This window comes from Thamnophis sirtalis, unplaced genomic scaffold, assembly GCF_051295495.1.
Source record: "Thamnophis sirtalis isolate CommonGarterSnake01/CBP01778 unplaced genomic scaffold, rThaSir2_p1.2 scaffold_2, whole genome shotgun sequence".
Taxonomy (NCBI): domain Eukaryota; kingdom Metazoa; phylum Chordata; class Lepidosauria; order Squamata; family Natricidae; genus Thamnophis; species Thamnophis sirtalis.
Window position 1 is genome coordinate 43034570 of NW_028261382.1, and position 19144 is coordinate 43053713.

Sequence of the window (19144 nt, forward strand, 5' to 3'; positions counted from 1 at the left end):
CTGCTTCCTGATGCCCTCACAGATGGCTTTTATCTTGTCCTCGGTGTCCGCGTAGCCGGCGCCATTCTGGGGGAGGTGGGGGGAGAAGAAAGATGGACTGTTGGGATTCTCCTCCCCCCCCCTCCAAATTGTCCACTTGTCCATGGCTTCCAACCTCCAATCTTGGACGCCTCTGAGATTGGGCAGTTCCAGATTTGAGTTGGGAAGGCCAAAGCTTCCATACGGGGAAGGGTTGGGCAAGCAGCCAAGCTTCCTTAAACAAACCATCATATCCCTCTGAAAAATATTATTGTAGAGTTTGGAAAGATTCCACTAGGTTTATATACCAGTGGGACAACCTGGCAGGAGTGATGGGAGTGTTCTAGGAAATACCTTGATTAAAGGGAATCTTGTGTATAAAAAGAGAGCAAATTCTAATCTCCCCCCACCTCCGAGAACTGCTGGTGTTATATACATGGCTTTCTGTTTGAGCAGGGGGTTGGACTAGAAGACCTCCAAGGTCCCTTCTGAGTCAGTTATTCTGTTATCCCTCCTCCTCCTCCTCCTCTCTGCAAACCCTCCCTCCCTTCTAACACTGATGGTGTTACCTAGCTGGGTAATGAAATGTCTGCAAGAATACCTACCAAACTCAGAAAGCACCAAGGAACTCATATTATTCCTCCTCCCCACCCTCTCCTCCTCCTCCTCCACCACTACCACCATCTCCTCCTCTTCCTCCTCTTCCTCCTCCTCTCCTCAAACTCCCCTCCCTTCTGGCACTGATGAGGTTCCCTAATTGGGTAATAAAATGTCTGCCAGAAAACCACCAAGCTCAGAAAGCATCAAGGAACTCACATTATTCCTCCTCTTCCTCTCTCTCCCCTCCCCCCTCCTCCTCCTCTATCACCACCTCCTCCTCCTCCTCCTCTTTATCTCTGCAAACCCTCCCTCCCTCCCTTCCAGCACGGATGATGTTCCATAGTTGGGTAATAAAATATCTGCAAGAAAATCACCAAGGAACATCAAGGAACTCACATTATTATTATTATTCCTCCTCCTTCTCTTCCTCTCTTCCTCCTCTTCCTCCTCTCCTCAAACTCCCCTCCCTTCTAGCTCTGATGAGGTTCCCTAGTTGGGTAATAAAATGTCTGCCAGAAAACCACCAAGCTCAGAAAGCATCAAGGAACTTGCATTTTTCTTCCTCCTCCTTCTCTTCACAAACCCCACTCCCTTCTAACACTGATGACGTTACCTACTTGGGTCTCAAAACATCGGCAAGGGAAGAGCTAAGCATTGGGAGCATCAATGACCCCTCCCCAAAGTTCAGTGTTGGTTGGGCCCACAAAGTCCCATTTCCAAAGTCAGAAACAACACCTCCCCCCATCTCACCTTCTTGGAATGCAAAAACTATATCCTGTTCTGGCAGAATCACCTCAAAGGTCCCACTCTCACCAACTTCCGCTGTCTGAAGAGGAAAAAATGGTGGGAAAGAGAAAAAGGAGTCAGATCAGGTATATATATATATATACAGTATAAGCCAAAATGTAAAGGTTCCCCTTGCACAGAGTCGTTCCTGACTCTAGGGGGCGCTGCTCATCTCCGTTTCAAAGCCGAAGAGCCAGCGCTGTCCGAAGACGTCTCCGTGGTCGTGGGGCCGGCATGACTCAACTCCCGAAGCCGCACGGAAGGCTGTTCTCTTCCCACCAAAAGTGGTTCCTGTTTTTCTACTCGCATTTTTTACTTGCTTTCGAACTGCTCAGTTGGCAGAAGCTGGGACAAGTCAGGGGCTCCCTCCGTTACGCGGCGCTCAGGATTCGAACTGCTGAACTGCCGACCTTTCTGATCGACAAGCTGAGCAACTTAGCCACTGAGCCACCGCCTCCCTGGTATGTATATGTGTGTTTATATATATATAAACGGATAAGATAACGGATAAGAGCCTGTGGCCTAATGGCTAAGATCTCTGCCTGGTGTGCCTAGTATGCCATATAGCCCAGGTTCAAATCCCAGTAAGGGTATGGCTAGCTGATGAGAGCTAAATAGCTTGAAATAGATCTATACTAGTCTCCCTTTATTTATTTATCAGCACAAATAAAAAAACACAAATATAACAAAGGCAACAGTAAAAATATTGGGTTTCTGTCATGATGGACTCTTGTGACGAGCCGATTGACAGATGATGGAAGCAGTTAGCTTCCTCCCATAATTGGGGCTTACCAGGGCAGGGGTTGTAAAAATCATATATATATAGATAGATAGATAGATAGATAGATAGATAGATAGATAGATAGATAGATAGATAGAGATAGAGATAGAGATAGAGATAGAGATAGAGATAGAGATAGAGATAGAGATAGAGATAGAGATAGAGATAGAGATAGAGATAGAGATAGAGATAGAGATAGAGATAGAGATAGATAGATAGATAGATAGATATAGATATAGATATAGATATAGATATAGGTAGATAGATATAGATATAGATATAGATATAGATATAGATATAGATATAGATATAGATATAGATATAGATATAGATATAGATAGATAGATAGATATATTTAGCCCCAATTATGGGAGGAAGCTAACTGCTTCCATGGCTAGCTGATGAGAGCTAAATAGCTTGAAATAGATCTATATTAGTCTCCCTTCATTTATTTATCAGCACAAATAAAAAACACAAAATATATCTTCTTCCCTGGCTTCAGCTGATAAGGAAGAGACCTGTGGCTTAATGGCTAAGACGTTGGCCTAAGATGCAATGCAGCACAGGTTCGAATCCCAGTAAGGGTATGGCTAGCTGATGAGAGCTAAATAGCTTGAAATAGATCTATACTAGTCTCCCTTTATTTATTTATTTATCAGCACAAATCACACACACACACACACACACACACGCACGCACGCACGCACGCACACGGGCTTTGGAGTGCTTTGCTAATATTTTGGAGTCCAATACCGAAAGCAAGAATCAAAACAAGCGAAGTTTCCTTCAGATTTTTCCAAGTCAGGATTTGAAATAGTATTTGGGGATCATTAAAATACCACCGAGGGATTTAGGGATTTACACCGAGTCCATCCCGCCTCCTCTTTTCTGGCTTGGCACCACAACTCACTTACAATGTCCAGTTTGTTTGGGAATTTGCTCTCCAAGATTTGCTTAATCTGCATGAACTGAGAAAAATGCATATTTAGAGTACAGGATTATACCCTGTTTCCCCGAAAATAAGACCTCCCCCGGATCATAATCCCAATCGGGATTTTGAGCGCATGCACTAAAATAAGTCCTCCCTCGAAGATATTGCAACACAACAGCAGCCACGAGGTGATCCCACTCGCCACCTCCTGCAGCTCAAAAATAATCGTGACCCATCAAAACCGCGGAGGGCAAAATCGCGCTCGACGAAAGCGCGCATTTGACGTCATCACAGCGCGACGGAAAAAATTAAAAATTGAAATAAAAATAAAATTAAAGCAAGCCGATTCACATAAAGGTAAGGGTTAGGGTTAGGTTTAGAGCGTTAGGGTTACGTTTAGCGTTAGGTTAAGGGTTAGCGTTAGGTTTAGCGTTAGGTTAAGGGTTACGTTTAGGGTTAGATTTAGGGTTAGGTTAAGGGTTAGGTTTAGGGTTAGGTTAAGGGTTAGGTTAAGGGTTAGGTTTAGGGTTAGATTTAGGGTTAGGTTAAGGGTTAGGTTTAGGGTTAGGGTTAGGGTTAGGGTTAGGTTAAGGGTTAGGTTTAGGGTTAGGTTTAGGGTTAGGTTAAGGGTTACGTTTAGGGTTAGATTTAGGGTTAGGTTAAGGGTTAGATTTAGGGTTAGGTTTAGGGTTAGGTTAAGGGTTAGATTTAGGGTTAGGTTAAGGGTTAGGTTAAGGGTTAGGTTTAGGGTTAGGTTTGGGGGGGTTAGGGTAAGGTTTTCGCTTTATTTTTACATTTTTCAATCACAGCGCGATGTTTTCGTCGCGCTGTGATGACGTCAAATGCGCGCTTTCGGCGAGCGCGATTTTGTCCTCCGCGGTTTTGTTGTGGAACCAAAATAATAAGACAATTCAAATCTTAATTCAATTAGTGCTGGCATTATCATTATAATTCAAAACATGCCTACCAAAAAAGGAAAAAGGAAAGTTATTTTCAAGTCCACCATAGCTTTATGGAAGGAACAGGAGAATATGTTCTTATAGGTTAGGTTAAAAAGAAGGAATATTAATTTGTGTGATATTAAAGAGAACTAAAAGGCATGGTCTCGAAGGAATTAGGCACCCCAAAAGAAGAGAAGCATTTTGGGGTATTTTAGTGGGGGAGAGAAGGGGAGGGGAGAAATGGTGGAAGGGCTAAGAGGCAGGACGGGAGTTACACAAAGGGAATTACTTACCCGAGCTCTCGATCCTCAGGAACCTCTGAAAAAGAGGAGAAAAGGAGGAGGAAGATCAATTTGCCAGATGATGGATGGATGGAAGGAAGGAAAGAAGAGAAGAAGGAAGGAGGGAAGGAAGGAAGAAGGGGGAGGGAGAAAAGACATACAGCTAGATGTAATGGAGGGAGGGAAGGTAAGGAGGAGGGAGGAAAGAAAGAAGGAGGAAAGGAAGGAAGGCAGGAAAGGAAGAAGGAAGGAAAGAAAGGAGGATGGAAGGAAGGAAAAGAAGATGGAAGGAAGGAAATGAGGATGGAAGGAAGGAAAGGAGGAAGGAAGGAAAGAAAGAAGGAGGAAAGGAAGGAAGGCAGGAAAAGAAGGAAGGAAGGAAGGAAAGGAGGATGGAAGGAAGGAAAAGAAGATGGAAGGAAGGAAAGGAGAAAGGAAGGAAGGAAAGGAGGAAGGGAAAGAAAGGAGGAGGAAAGGAAGGAAGGCAGGAAAAGAAGAAGGAAGGAAGGAAGGAAAGGAGGATGGAAGGAAGGAAAGGAAGATGGAAGGAAGGAAAGGAGAAAGAAAGGGAGGAAAGGAGGAAGGAAGGAAGGGAGGGAGGGAGAAAAGATGTGCAGCTAGATGTAATGGGGGAAGGAAGGAAAGAAAAGAGGAAGGAAGGAAGAAGGGGGAGGGAAAAAAGGCATACAGCTAGATGTAATGGAAGGAAGGATGGGAGGAAGAGGTGTGGAGGAAGGATTGGAGGGAGGAAGAAAAAAGGAGAACAGAGGGGAAGATGCAGGGAAGGAAAGGAGGGCGGATGGATGGAATGAAAAGAGCAAGGAATCAAGGAAGGGGGAATGGAAGGAAAATAAAAAAGGGGGGAAGGGAAGGAAAGGAGGGAGGAAGGGAAGATGGAATAGAGAGAAAGTTCAGGAAGGAAAGAATAGAGTGAAAGACAGGGAGAAGAGGGAGGGAAGGAAGGGAAGGAAGGGAAGGAAGGGAAGGAAGGAAGGAAGGAAGGGAAGGAAGGAAGGAAAACAATGATATACAACTATAAATGGTTGGTAAAAAAATTCATATTGGGATTTGTGATTATATAAAAGTATACTGTTATCAAATGGACAATCAAGAATGTAAGGGAATTAGGTTTATTGGAAAAAATAATAATAATACTAATTGTAATTGAACATATATTGTACAATAAAAGTGAGGTATTCGGTTATACTAGATGAAAAAATCTGTGATGGTAAATGCTATCCGAAAATATGGATACAAAAACACTTGTAACCAAACGACATGCTGTATGTGATGATTGTTTGTGTGTGTTTGTTTGTGTGTCTGTGTGTGTGTGTGTTGTTTGTTTAATAAAAATAAAAATTTATAAAAAAAAGTTGAAGGTAAGAACAAACATTCTGTAAAGCTTCAAACCTTCCCACCAACGATTCAAAACCAGAACTAGGAAGACAGGAAAACAAATTTTAGCCACCGTAAAAACAGCTTCATCTACTTACTTCATCTACACACACACACACACACAAACACACACACACAAAGCTCTCCCCACCTTTCTCCCAGGGAGAAGGAAGACAATCAAAACTCAACATATCTCCCATGCTTTGTGCAGCCTTCCCTTGCCTTAACTTCCTCCTAAATGTTCGAATGGAAGGGGTTTTTTTGGGGAGTGGGGGCACGACCCTCCCTCCCCCTCAACCTTCAGTGGTCTCTCCTGAAAGGGGACAAGATGGTGTTTCCAGGGGGAGCAGAAACACAAGACAACACACACACACACCCTTGCTCCCCTTCCCTAGAGGTCCTTCTTCTCATCTCACCAAAAGAGGATCTTCACTTCGAGCAAAGAATTGGAGGTCATGGCCGCCCCCTCACTCAAGCTGGAGCCTCCCCCCCCCTCCCGGAAGGACAAGGGATGACCGGTTGAAAGGCTTCACCCCACAAGGGAAAGCTTTGTTGGTGGGGGGTAGCTCAAGAGTGGGGGGCAAGAGAGCTTCATGGATGTTGACCCTCAAAAGAACTGGTGTGTTTCTAAGCAACCCCTCCAACGTTCCGATTTCAGACACACAAACCCTCCTTGATTGCATGGACCTTCTAAACCACAGTTCATCAACTGGCCGTCTGTGGACCACTAGTCGCAGTTTTGATATTGCACTCAATCAGGGGTCCTCAAACTACGGCCCCTGGGACGGATGCGTGCAATGAACGCTTGTGTTGCTGCAGGGAGTCTCCCCTTTGGGGTCTTTTAGGGGGTGTCGGAGGGGGGCAGAGATTCCCACTTGGGGTCTGCTTTGGCCTCCTGATGGGGGGCTTTTTGGGCGAAGGCTGGAGGGAAGCGCCGCTGGTGGGGAAGAGCCGGAGGGCCTCGTTCCAGTGGGACTGCATCACGGCCTGGAACTGGCTGACCATCTCAGCCCGCCGAGCCTCCAGGCGCTGGTATCTGGCCTTGCACCTCCCGCGGGTCTTCCCTCTGCTTGGAAAGCCCATGCTCCTAGTCCTCATTGAGGTTCCTCTGCTGAGCCGCCTTCTCGGTCAGATCCAATTTGAACTGAGCTGTTTTGCCAACTCTTTCTCCTGGGGGCTGCTTAGCTCCAGCAACGGCTTCCTGTTGGGGCCCTAAGGAGCCCGGGCGGGCAGGCGAGGAGGGGCTGGGAGTGGAGGGGCGAGTAGAGGATGGCGAGGCGCCCCTCGACGTGAGTGGCATCGAGTTGGCCACGCCCACCGAATCACATAACCGCCTTTAGACCACCTTTCCCCAAGCTTGCCCTCTGTAGATCCCGGGATGTCCATGCCATCGGTCAGAAATGATGTAAGATCTCCTGCTTGGGTGGGGGGTTGGACTAGATGACCTACAAGGCCCCTTCCAACTCTGTTATTCGGTTAAGCAATCAGATGAGCAAGGTTCCACAGACCTCATCACCAGATCCTCACATGTTTATCCTGGACTTTTGAAGGCTAGACTGTTTACCTCGAAAAATTCTCACCCCTCCCAAATCCTGGAATAATTGCTGCTTGTCGTCACTTTGGAGTTAAGTAGGGGAGCAGGAAATTACATAACTTGCAAAGCTATTTTAAAATAATAATAATAATAATAAATGAACGATTCCTTGGCAGGGAGCGAAATCCAAAGAAGAGAAGGAACAACATTCACAAAAACATAAACAGACAGGATATTTGCAGGAACAAGATGCAAAATATTTGTCCAGCTCCCAAATCCCTCTGTTCATACAATTTTACCCCAGCAAACTTGTTTTCCTAGTAAGACATAACTTGGTGGAATCCTCATTAAACCAACAGAAAAAAAACAGGGAAGATGGGTGGGTTAGAAATGCAAAATATAAATAAGAATATTGTTTCTTTCTGCTTTGCAGGGAATGCACATATGCGGTGTGGATTCTCACCATCTTTTCCACCGGTGATTTTTCTTCCAAACTTTTCCAGGCTTTTCCCTTATGGACTCAATAACTCCCCCCACACCAGTAAATCCAGGAGGGGGACCTTCAGGAGAAAAAAAACACAGATTAGAGGTATTTGAGCCCCCCACCCCAAGGCTACCTGTTCTGACCCCCTCCTCCATCCAGTAACGAAAGCCGAGACATGCTTAATGAGAATGTCCTTTAATAACAAGACCAGAATCTCGGTGGCTGAAAGCCCAGTAAACAAACAGATAAGGACCTTGGCAGCAAGGCCGACAAACCTTGGCAGCAATTCAGACTAACTCTGGCAGCAATCCAGCCTGCCAAGTTAGTTTCTCTTTAGTCAAAGCGTTGACTTCTGCAAGAAGGGCGTGGCACAAGCAGTCTGTTTTATAGTCTGGAGAGGAGCCTAATGACCGTCAGCTGAGCGTAATTACCTCCTGTAATTATGTAGTTGTTCTTGACGCCGAGTAGCTCTTTGACGGCGTGCATCCAGGAACAACTCACTGCTGGTTTCTGGATCACTCTCCCTTGTCTCCTCCCCACTGGTCCAAGGCTCAGGCGCCTCCTGGTGGCCAACCAGTCTCTCTGCGCCCTGCTCGGAGTCGGAACCCTGTCCAGGGTCCTCCACATCCTCCAGGGCCGACTCCTAGGGCCCCTCGCTGTCGGAGTCTGTTGGCAGCTCCAACGGCTCCTGCTGGGCCACAACACCTACCTAAAGCCTTTTAAAACCCATTGTTCTTTTAAAATCTGAGACCCTGGAAACATAAATGAATTTTGAAAGAGGCAAGTTGGGCTGGTGAACATCTAATGCTTTGTTATTGTTGTGATTTCTCGTCTCTTTCTTCTCCTCTGCCTTTATTCCCTCCCTTCTCTTCTTCTTTTCCTCTCCTCCTCTCTCTTTCCATGCTTTTTCCCTCCTTCCCCTTCCCTTCCTTTCTTCCCTTTCTGTCCTTTTTTTTCTTTTCTATCCTCTCTTCTCCTCTCCCTCCTCTCCTGCCCCCCCTTTCCCTTTCCATTCTTTTTTCTTTTCTATTCTTCCCCTTTCCTTTCTTCCATTCTTCTCTTCCCTTCCCTTCTCTTCCCATTCTTCCCTTCCTTTCCCTTCCTCTTTTCTCTTTCCTTCCCTTCCCTTTCCATTCCTTTTCTTTTCTATTCTTCCCCTTTCCTTTCTTCCATTCTTCTCTTCCTTTCTTCCCTTCCCTTCCCATTCTTCCCTTCCTTTCCTTTCCCTTCCTCTTTTCTCTTTCCTTCCTCTTCCCTTTTATCTTCCCTTCCTTTCTCTTCTTCTTTTTCCTTTCCTTCCCTTCCTCTCTTCCCTTCCTCTTTTCTCTTCCCTTCCCATCCTTCTCTCCTCTTCCCTTCCTTTCTTTCCTTCCTTCTTTTCTCTTCTCTCCTTCCCTGCAGTTTCTACTACCTTTTACCACCACAGTCCAAATCCTTAATATTATACATATATAATCTGCCACACTTGTTAAAGAAAGAGGATGATTAACACAGCGGCTCCCTTCAGCCCAGCCCTGAGCTTTGAAGGGCAACGAAACTGAGCGAACAAGGGCAAGATTCAGTCCTTGTTACCCCACTCCTGTACGTGTGGCCCGTCTCCTGACTGTTTAGCAAACAGCTAAACCGCAAAAATGCCAGCAATGCACCAGGCCGGGTCCTTCCTTCCAGCTCATCTTACCAAAGACGGAAGGCAAGGATCAAATGAACGAGGGAATGAATCAACAGGAATAAAATTAAACCCCGAATGTTGACGGGCGGTTGCTAGAAACTATGGATGGGAGCAAGACCAGGTGAGGGATGTATCAATCATCCTTTTATGCATCTCGTCTGGACTTCATTCTCGAGCGAGGGTTTTTATTATGTTTAGGGCAGCAAGCCGAGCGAGGGTCAGCCTGGAGAGCAGACAGAATTAAAGGCCAAAATCCGTTTTTTCCGGTTGACGCATTCACAGCCCAAAACATCCCGGAGAAAAAGCCGCAAAGGGAGGCCGTTTTCGGTCGTGTGGCTGAGGATGTTTTTCTAGACAACAGCTCGGTTTCATTACTTTCAAAAACAAGGATATCAGAGTAGTTGGGGCGGGGATGTGATGCTTTTATTTTAGGGTCTTTGGCAGGGGGTCCTTGACGTATGACCACTTAGTGAGTATCTGAAGTTACAATGGCGCTGGAAAAAAAGTTATTTAGGGCCGTTTTTCACATTCCCCCCCCCTTTCCTCCTGCATGTGAAAATGAGCACACACACAAATCACAATTTCACCAGGGACAGAAATCCCTCTTATTTATCCACAAATCTCTCTCTCTCTTTCTCCATCTAAATCTCTATCTATCTATCTATCTATCTATCTATCTATCTATCTATCTATCTATCTATCTATCTATCTATCTATCTATCTATCTATCTGTCATCTAGCTAGATAGCTATCTACTTCTATCTCTATGTCTATCTATTTTTCATCTGTCATCTATAAATCAATCAATCAATCAATCAATCTATCTATCTATCTATCTATCTATCTAATCTGTCGTCTATAAATCAATCTATCATCTAGCTAAATAGCTATCTACATCTATGTCTGTCTGTATCTATCATCTCTCTCTAGCATCATATAGCTAGATTGCTACATCTATGTGTCTATAGATTATCTATTTATCTATCCATCCATCCATCAATATCTATCTATCTATCTATCTATCTATCTATCTATCCATCCATCCATCCATCCATATCTATCTATCTATCTATCTATCTATCTATCTATCTATCTATCTATCTATCTATCTATCTATCTAATCTATCTTATCTATCTATCTATCCATCCATCCATCCATCTCTATCTATCCATCCATCCATCTCCATTCATCCATCCATCTATCCATCTATCTATCTATATATCTAATATATCCATCCATCCATCCATCCATCCATCCATCTAATATATCCATCCATCCATCCATCCATCCATCCATCCATCCATCCATCCATCCATCCATCCATCCATCTATCTATCTAATATATCCATCCATCCATCCATCCATCCATCCATCCATCCATCCATCCATCCATCTAATATATCCATCCATCTAATATATTCATCCCTCCCTCCCTCCCTCCCTCCCTCCCTCCCTCCCTCCCTCCCTCTCTCTCTCTCTCTCTCTCTCTCTCTCTCTCTCTCTCTCTCTCCATCCAAGCTATCCCTTGCAGTTTAAAAAATTCAGCACAACCCAAGACTGGAAAAGCGTGTTAAAAGACATTCCTAAAGAATGGGAAGCTAAGATGTTTTGCCTCTCTGTGTATTTATTCTCAGTGACCCTGAGGCCACCCTCTAGCTTTGAAAGTAATTATTTTCCGCAAGAATATTTTTTTTTCTTTAACCTTTACTGGTAAATATAGATTTAAGAACTGCCATCCAATTCCCTTGGCGAGGATTATCTTCCTGAGGTTATTTTGAACGGATCCTTTCTGGACATCTGCAGGATCAATGTTTTTGAAGTCGACAAACAAAACACATGGAAAAGTTAAGGGAATGGAGTGGGAAGGGGTGGGAAAAGAAGCTGGGGGAAAAAATATCTGTTCCACATCTGGTTTAGAGGTTAGGGAGGCATTTAAGGCCGACTCAGACCCCCCCAGGAATGTAGTACAAATTGTCCCAAGCTGACTGAACCGGTGGGCATCGCCAGCTGTTGCTGTTCCTTCTGCCATCTGGAAAATATTGAATATTTCTGGAGGAGGCAAAACAGCTGGCCCCAAATTCAGCCGCAAATAAAAAAAAATTCCAGTCTTGGAACATGGATAGGAAAGGGTCAGCGGGGGGAAAAAATCTACTTTTTCCCCTCTTTTTTTCCCCCCTGAAAATCAGCAATAGAAGAAATTGAGAGATCCAGTTTAAACACAATTTTATTCTCCCCGATTTAAAAAAACGAATCTATCCTTTTTCTCATCGTTCTTCTGAGGTTCTGTAGGAGGAAAAACAAGGGGCGCGGGGGCTCAGGGGCTTAAGACGCTGAGCTCGTCGATCAGAAAAAGGTCGGCAGTTTGGCGGTTCGAATCCCCAGCGCCGCGTAACGGAGTGAGTTCCCGTCACTTGTCCCAGCTTCTGCCAACCGAGCAGTTCGAAAGCAGTTAAAAATGCAAGTAGAAAAATAGGAGCCACCTTTGGTGGGAAGGGAACAGCGTTCCATGCGCCTTTGGCGTTGAGTCATGCCGGCCACATGACCACGGAGACGTCTTCGGACAGCGCTGGCTCTTCGGCTTTGAAACGGAGGTGAGCAACGCCCCCTAGAGTCAGGAACGACTAGCACATACGTGCGAGAGAAACCTTTACCTTTATAAGGAAAAACATTGAAAGGAGAAACCCAGAGTTCAGATTTAAACCCAATTTTATTCTACGCAGCAATAAAAAGTAAACATCCATTGGCAGAATGATTCCTAAATTCGTAAATTAGGCTCACATTGTTCCCTGTTAGGCCAAACCGAGAGATTAGCATTGTGTGTGAGCCGAACCCTATCCGCACACAAAAAGACACACACACAAATTCTTACAGCTAAATTATTGAGCCACTCAAGGACAAGTCAAATCACAAACGTCTCCATACCAGGGAAGAATATTCCAAACTGCATAGGAAGCGATGGCTTTTTCTCCTATTAGTAAAACAAGAATCTAGTCCTCCTTGTGCAAAATAAATAGAGGTTTGTTAAATAAGCAGAAAGGGAGCAGCTGGCTTCGTACCGAGATAAGACCACTCCAATGGGGCACCCAAAAATCCAGATTGGCCAGCGGTAATTCTCCAGGTGGAGTTTTTCTCCTACTTGGAGGCCACAGAGATAGAAATTGGCAGTTTCTAAAGGACAAATGGGCAGAAAATGAAATCTTTCCTTGGTCAAAGGAAGTCGGTTAATGGTGGGAAATTAGCAACCTTCTGGATATCGAATTCCAGGAGGATTTTGGTGTGGCGTGCCTAAGTCGAAATAAATGAAATTAAATTAGAATTTCCCAGCTGGCGTGAAGGATGTTGGGAGCTGCAATTTGCAGGAGGTGGATCCCCCAAAGCGGATCACAACTCTTCAAATGGTTGTCGGCCTCAGAGCCGTTCCTTCTTCCAATTGTGTTCATAAACGGGGATCACACCGTTGGGTGCAAATCAAAAGGATTAATTTGGAGAGATTTCTGGATCAGAGCTAAAGTTTGGAGGAAGAAAACATAGCTGGAACCCGTGACTCCAGGCCGGGTGGGGGGGGAGGCATTCTCCATAGGATCACCGAATCCTTGACTCTTAACAGTCAGAAAGGATCTTGAGATCATCTAGTCTAACCCCCCAAGGATGAGCTATTGTAGATCTGAAGATGCTAGCCAGCTACAAATGTGAATGTCAAAAACCAGCATTTTTTTCCTTCAAAGTACCTTCAAGCATCACAACAGGATGAAGTACCCCTGCACACACCACACACACACCCCGAACATAGCCCCTCCCCCACCCCTCGATCCCTTCCCCCATTCCATTGTCTTAAGTGTGACCTTCCCATCCGGTGCTGTCATCAACTCGCACAGTGGAGAAGGGATGCCCAAGGACCTTGGCATTATTAAAAGAGAGAGAGAGAGAGAGAGAGATAGCTGAGTGAGCTAATAAATACATAAATAAACATAATTCACAACATCTGGATTGGAAGATTTCTCTGCATTCCAAGAACTAGCAGCCATCAGGAGAAGGGAGGGAGGGAGAAAGGAAGGAAAGAAGGAGAAATAGGAAGGGAGCAATAAGGAAAACGAAAAAGGAAGGAAGGAAGGAAGAAGAGGGTGGGAGAAAAGGTACAGCTAGATGTAATGGAGGGAGGGAGGAGGAGGGATGAAGGAAAGGGAGAAAGAGAAGAAGGACGGGGGAAGGAAGGAGGGAGGGAAAAGAAAGGGAGGAAGGGAAGGGGAAGAAGGAGGGAGGGAGAAAGGAAGGGAAAAAGAGAGGAAGGAAGGAAGGAAGGAAGGAAGGAAGGGGGAAGGAGGGAGGGAGGGGAGAGAAAGGAAGGGAGGGGGGAAGGAGGGGGGAGGAAGAGAGGAAAGGAAGGAGGGGGAGAAAGAGAGGAAGGCAGGGGGAAGGAAGGAAGGAAGGAAGGAAGGAAGGAAGGAAGGAAAAGAGAACGCAAGTTGTCCTCGACTTATGACGGCAATTGGGACCAGAATGTTCATTGCTAAGCAGGGCTGCTATAAGACAGCACAATTTTACAAGTTTTTTTTTTGCCACAGTTGCTAAGTGAATCACACGGTCATTAAGCGAATCCAGATTCCCCCCATTGATTTTGCTTGTCAGAGGCCGGCTGGTGAGGTCACAAATGGGGATCGCGTGACCTGGGGGGGGAGGGGTTCCACAGCCTTCATAAATACATACTTTTGATCATGTGACCATGAGGAGGCTGTATTGCGTCGTTCTGTATGAGAATTGGTGGTTAGTCGTCTTTCTACAGCACCGTTTTAACCCGGAACAGTCGCTCAACACACGTCCGTAAGTCGAGGACCACCTGCAGTCCCGTAAAGAGAATCAATTCACTCTGAAAACGATTGTCTGGCAGAAAAGTGAAGTTTCGCTCCGACTGTCCATCATGGGAGTCTGTCTATCTTCCACACTGGAACAGCCTAAAGTGATTGTGCCTCGGTGTCCCCTCCGTAAAAAGATACTCGGCCATTGTCCAAAAGGGGACACAAGTAGGAACTGGCACTAGGAAGCCTCCATCACAGTTGTTCTTCCGTCCGGAACGAGCTGTTGGTCGCTCCGGCGTGTCCCGAACTCAGCTCCCCATCCAGGATATTATCCAAGGATCCGTGCTGGACGGGTTTGGCTTTCCGGGTGTAGAAATGCCACAACAGGACAGAAACCACCCCCAGGATTAGAACACAGCCCAAACCCACCGCTATATAGACATAGGTCATCTGGTGAGTCGGGGTTCGAACCTGCCGGCACGGCCCGTGTTCTCGAACACCGTCGTCCGTCGGGCTGAACCCGGCTTGGTTGGCCGCCACGACACATAGGAGATATTCGGTGCCAGGGACAAGGTCGTAAAGCACCGCGACGCGGACAGTGCTGTTTAGCGGCGGCCCCAAAACAAAATCCTCGCCGGGGCGGCGGTACTTGAGGTGGTACACATGGACCGTGGACGAGGGGGCGCACCAGTGCAAGCTCGCGCGGGTCTCGCTGACGTGGACTGCTCGTAAACGGGGAGCGCCCGGGGTTATGTCCGGGCCGGTGACTCCGGGACATAAACATTTGCTCAGGCGGCTCAATTCCCCGCAAGGCACTTGGAGGTGTTTGCAGCGGTCGTAGGCACAAAAAGGGGTCGGCGACCCCGGTGAGAGGAAGCGGGGAGACTCGGTGGACTGAAAGTTGTCGTAATAATCTTCGTCATAGTCGTAGTCGTCGGACGCCGCGGGAAAAGCTTTATCCGGTCCGAATAGCGGGGGGTGGCTGAACGACGGGTGAGGGGTGTATGGGCCTTGGAGGGGTTTGGGCAGTGGGTGGCCCATGCTGGTGGGGGACCCCCGGGGGCACAGCATCAGGAGGCCACAAGCCATGATGGGTACGAGCGTCCAAGCTGGCATGATTCCTGTGGAGGAGACGAGCGAGACATGCGTGAGGAAAAAGACACAGGTGGGTGTTACAAAGATTTGCTTAGCGATGTTACACCAGCATTGATTAAAGCGACGTGCGTCCAGTCTTTGGGGATAGGAGGACCCTAGTAGCATCTGCAATGGCCCCATGTACAAAAATTGGACGCGGGGCAACTGGGTGTATTTACAACAATCGCCGCATCCTGGGAGTCATGTGAATGCACTTTGCGGCCTTCCAAGCCCAGCTTTGGACCAGCAGTGTCAATGGGGGGGGGGCAGTCAGATTCATTTAATAACTGCATGATTCACTTAAGAACGGCAGTGGTTTGCTTAACAGCCAAGCTCAGACAGCACTGATAATTCCTCCTGTTTCTCCTCTTCTTCCTCTCCCCGCCCCCTCACATACCCCTCTCCCTTCTAGTCCTGATGATGTTACCTAGTTGGGTCATGAAACGTCTGGAAGAAAACTACTCAGAGAGCATTAGGGACCCCACAGTCCTCCTCTTCATCCCCCTCTTCTTCTTCTCCCTCCTCCTCCTCCTCTTCTCCACAATCCCCATTCCTTTCTAGCACTGATGGTGTTCCCTAGTTAGGTCATGAAACGTTTGCAAGAAAATCACCAAGCTTAGAGAGCATTAAGGACCCCATATTCCTCCTTTTTTTTCTTCTTTCCTGCTCATTATCTATCCCCCCCCCCATCCAACTCCTTTCTAACACTGATGAGATTACCTAGCTGGGTCATGAAACGTCTGCAAGGAAACCACCAAGCTCAGAGAGCACCAAGGACCCCACAATTCTCCCTTCCTCCTCCTTCTCCCTTCTAGCACTGATGAGGTTACCTAGTTGGGTCATGAAACGTCTGGAAGAAAACCACCAAGCTCAGAGAGCACCAAGGATCCCACAGCCCTCCTCCTCTTCCTCCTCCTCCTCTCCCCAATCCCTCTCCCTCCTAGCACTGGTGATGTTACCTGGTTAGGTTAAGAAACGTCTTCAAAACTAAATAAATAAATAAAATCAGCCGTAAGTCATTAAACAATCTCCTTGCCTAGCCGTGGATATCCCGCCCCCTGCCTCAGTCGTAAATCAAGGACCACCTCTAATGAAAAATGTTTCCCCACTCCCACCACTGTCCTTGGGTAATTCTTGCAGGCTGCCCGATTCATCCGTTCATACTTGTACCTGCTACCTTGTACATGTTTGACAAAGAATAAAATAAAATAAATTTAAAATAATAATAAAACAAAATAATAGAATAAAAAATAAAATAATAAAAAATAAATAAAATAACAAATACAATGAAATAATTGAAATAAATGAAATAATGAAATGAAATGAAATGTAAATAAAATGTAAATAAAATATAAATAAAATATATAATGAAATAAAATAATATAAAATAAAATATAATAAAATTATAAAATAATTGAAATAAATGAAATAATTGAAATAAATGAAATAATGAAATGAAATAAAATATAATATAAAATAAAATAATAAAATAAATAAAATAAAATAAATAAAATAAAATAAAATAAAATAATAAAATAATAAAATAAAATAAAATAATAAAATAAAATAATAAAATCAAATAATAAAATCAAATAATAAAATCAAATCAAATCATCAAATCAAATCATCAAATCAAATCAAATCATCAAATAAAATAAAATAAAATAAATAAAATAATAAAATAATAAAATAATAAAATAATAAAATAATAAAATAATAAAATAATAAAATAATAAAATAATAAAATAATAAAATAATAAAATAATAAAATAATAAAATAATAAAATAATAAAATAATAAAATAATAAAATAATAAAATAATAAAATAATAAAATAATAAAATAATAAAATAATAAAATAAATAAAATAAAATAAAATAAAATAATAAAATAAAATAAATAAAATAAAATAAAATAAAATAATAAAATAAAATAAAATAAAATAAAATAAAATAATAAAATAATAAAATCAAATAAAATAATAAAATAAAATAAAATAAAATAATAAAATAAAATAAAATAAAATAAAATAAAATAAAATAAAATAAAATAAAATAAAATAAAATAAAATAATAAAATCAAATCAAATCAAATCAAATCAAATCAAATCAAATCAAATCAAATCATCAAATAAAATAAAATAATCAAAAAAAATCAAATAAAATCAAATCAAATCCAATTAATCAGCAACAGGGAGAGAGAGAGAGGCGGGGGGCTCACCTGGCGTGCCCAGCACCATCCGGCTCAAATCTCCGCAAAGGATAATTCAAGATCCAAGCACGATTGAAGGCATCCAATATTCAGGAATCCCGGAAGAAGCTTTCCAACATTAAGGGTCTCCCCACTTTTAACCCCACTGTTAAAAACAGAGAGGGGAAAAAAAATTCAGTGTTTCTCTTAAGCTGCGTTCAGCATCCCCTCTCTGGCTTGGCCACCGGGAGCCCAAATCAAGATTTTCCTCTCCTCGCTCGGTGAAGCACGGCGGGGTTCTCTGCTGGGACTCGTTTCCCCGAAGAAAACTTTATATCTTACTCATCCGATGACTTAATCGGCCCCTCCTCGCCTCCCCTTTTTACAACAGGGGCCCAGCCAGTGGGAAGCAGGGAAAGGAGAGCCAAAGGGGTGGGTTTTTTTTTCCTGGTTTTCATTTCAGGGAGAGAGGGAAAAAAAAGATTTGGCCTTGCCCCCAGCCAGCCCCCATTGCAGGTGTTTGTCCCCCCCCCCCGAAAAAAGGGGAAAGCATGCCTTATAAGGACTGTTTGCAACCTCTTGCAGGCGTGAATATGTTCAGAGGGAAAAAAATGAAATAAAACCTTTGCCCCCAGCAGTTGGGAATGTTCCAACGCAGGAAGTTTTTAAGAAGGGATTGGATAACTGATTTGTCTGGACTGGCAGAGGGTTTCCTACCTGAGCAGGGGTTGGACTAGAAGACCTCTAAGGTCCCTTCCAGCTCTGTGATTCTGTTATGTTGCTTTCCTTCTTTCTTTCTTTTTTCCTTCTTTCTTTCCTTCTTTACTCCCTTCTTTCCTGTTGGACTAGATTCACAGTGTTTTTCAACCACTGTGCCGCGGCACACTAGTGTGCCGTGACATAGTGTAAGGTGTGCCGTGGGGAAAATACCCGCCTATAGTCAATAGAGGCACAGAGTTACATTTTTTAAAACATTTTCTAATGGTGGTGTGCCTCGTGATTTTTTTCATGAAAAAAATGTGCCTTTGCACAAAAAAGGTTGAAAAACACTGGACTAGAAGACCTCTAAGGTCCCTTCCAGCTCTGTGATTCTGTTATGTTGCTTTCCTTCTTTCTTTCTTTTTTCCTTCTTTCTTTCCTTCTTTACTCCCTTCTTTCCTGTTGGACTAGAAGACCTCCAAGGTCCCTTCCATGTTATTTTGCTTTCCTTCCTTCCTTCCTTCCTTCCTTCCTTCCTTCCTTCCTTCCTTCCTTCCTTCCTTCCTTCCTTCCTTCCTTCCTTCCTTCCTTCCTGTTGGACTAGAAGACCTCCAAGTTCCCTTCCAGCTCTGTTATTTGGTTATTTTGCTTTCCTTCCTTCTCTCTCTTTCTTTCTTTCTTTCTTTCTTTCTTTCTTCCCTCATTCTTTCCTTTCTTACTTCTTTCCTCCCTCCCTCCCTTCCTTCCTGTTGGACTAGAAGACCTCCAAGTTCCCTTCCAGCTCTGTTATTCGGTTATTTTGCTTTCCTTCCTTCCTTCCTTCCTTCCTTCCTTCCTTCCTTCCTTCCTTCCTTCCTTCCTTCCTTTCTCCCTCCATCCTCCCTCCCTCCCTCCCTGTTGGACTAGAA

At 44.3% G+C, this 19144-nt stretch overlaps 1 protein-coding gene and 1 long non-coding RNA gene across 2 annotated transcripts; both read right to left on the reverse strand.

The window, feature by feature from the left end:
• Positions 1–1382: 1382 nt before the first annotated feature.
• LOC148048699 (uncharacterized) lies at positions 1383–6353 on the reverse strand. The gene is made up of 4 exons (XR_015695350.1): positions 6150–6353; positions 4351–4375; positions 3096–3153; positions 1383–1444 (listed from the first exon to the last, which is right to left on the reverse strand). It is a non-coding gene; the product is annotated as an uncharacterized LOC148048699 (long non-coding RNA).
• A 7484-nt stretch (positions 6354–13837) lies between these two features.
• LRRN4CL (LRRN4 C-terminal like) lies at positions 13838–17951 on the reverse strand. Its single transcript, XM_087705182.1, has 2 exons — positions 17568–17951; positions 13838–15335 (listed from the first exon to the last, which is right to left on the reverse strand). Exons 1-2 carry the CDS (start codon positions 17584–17586, stop codon positions 14467–14469), a joined length of 888 nt encoding a protein of 295 aa, XP_087561308.1. The 5' UTR covers positions 17587–17951; the 3' UTR covers positions 13838–14466.
• Between the last annotated feature and the right edge of the window lie 1193 nt (positions 17952–19144).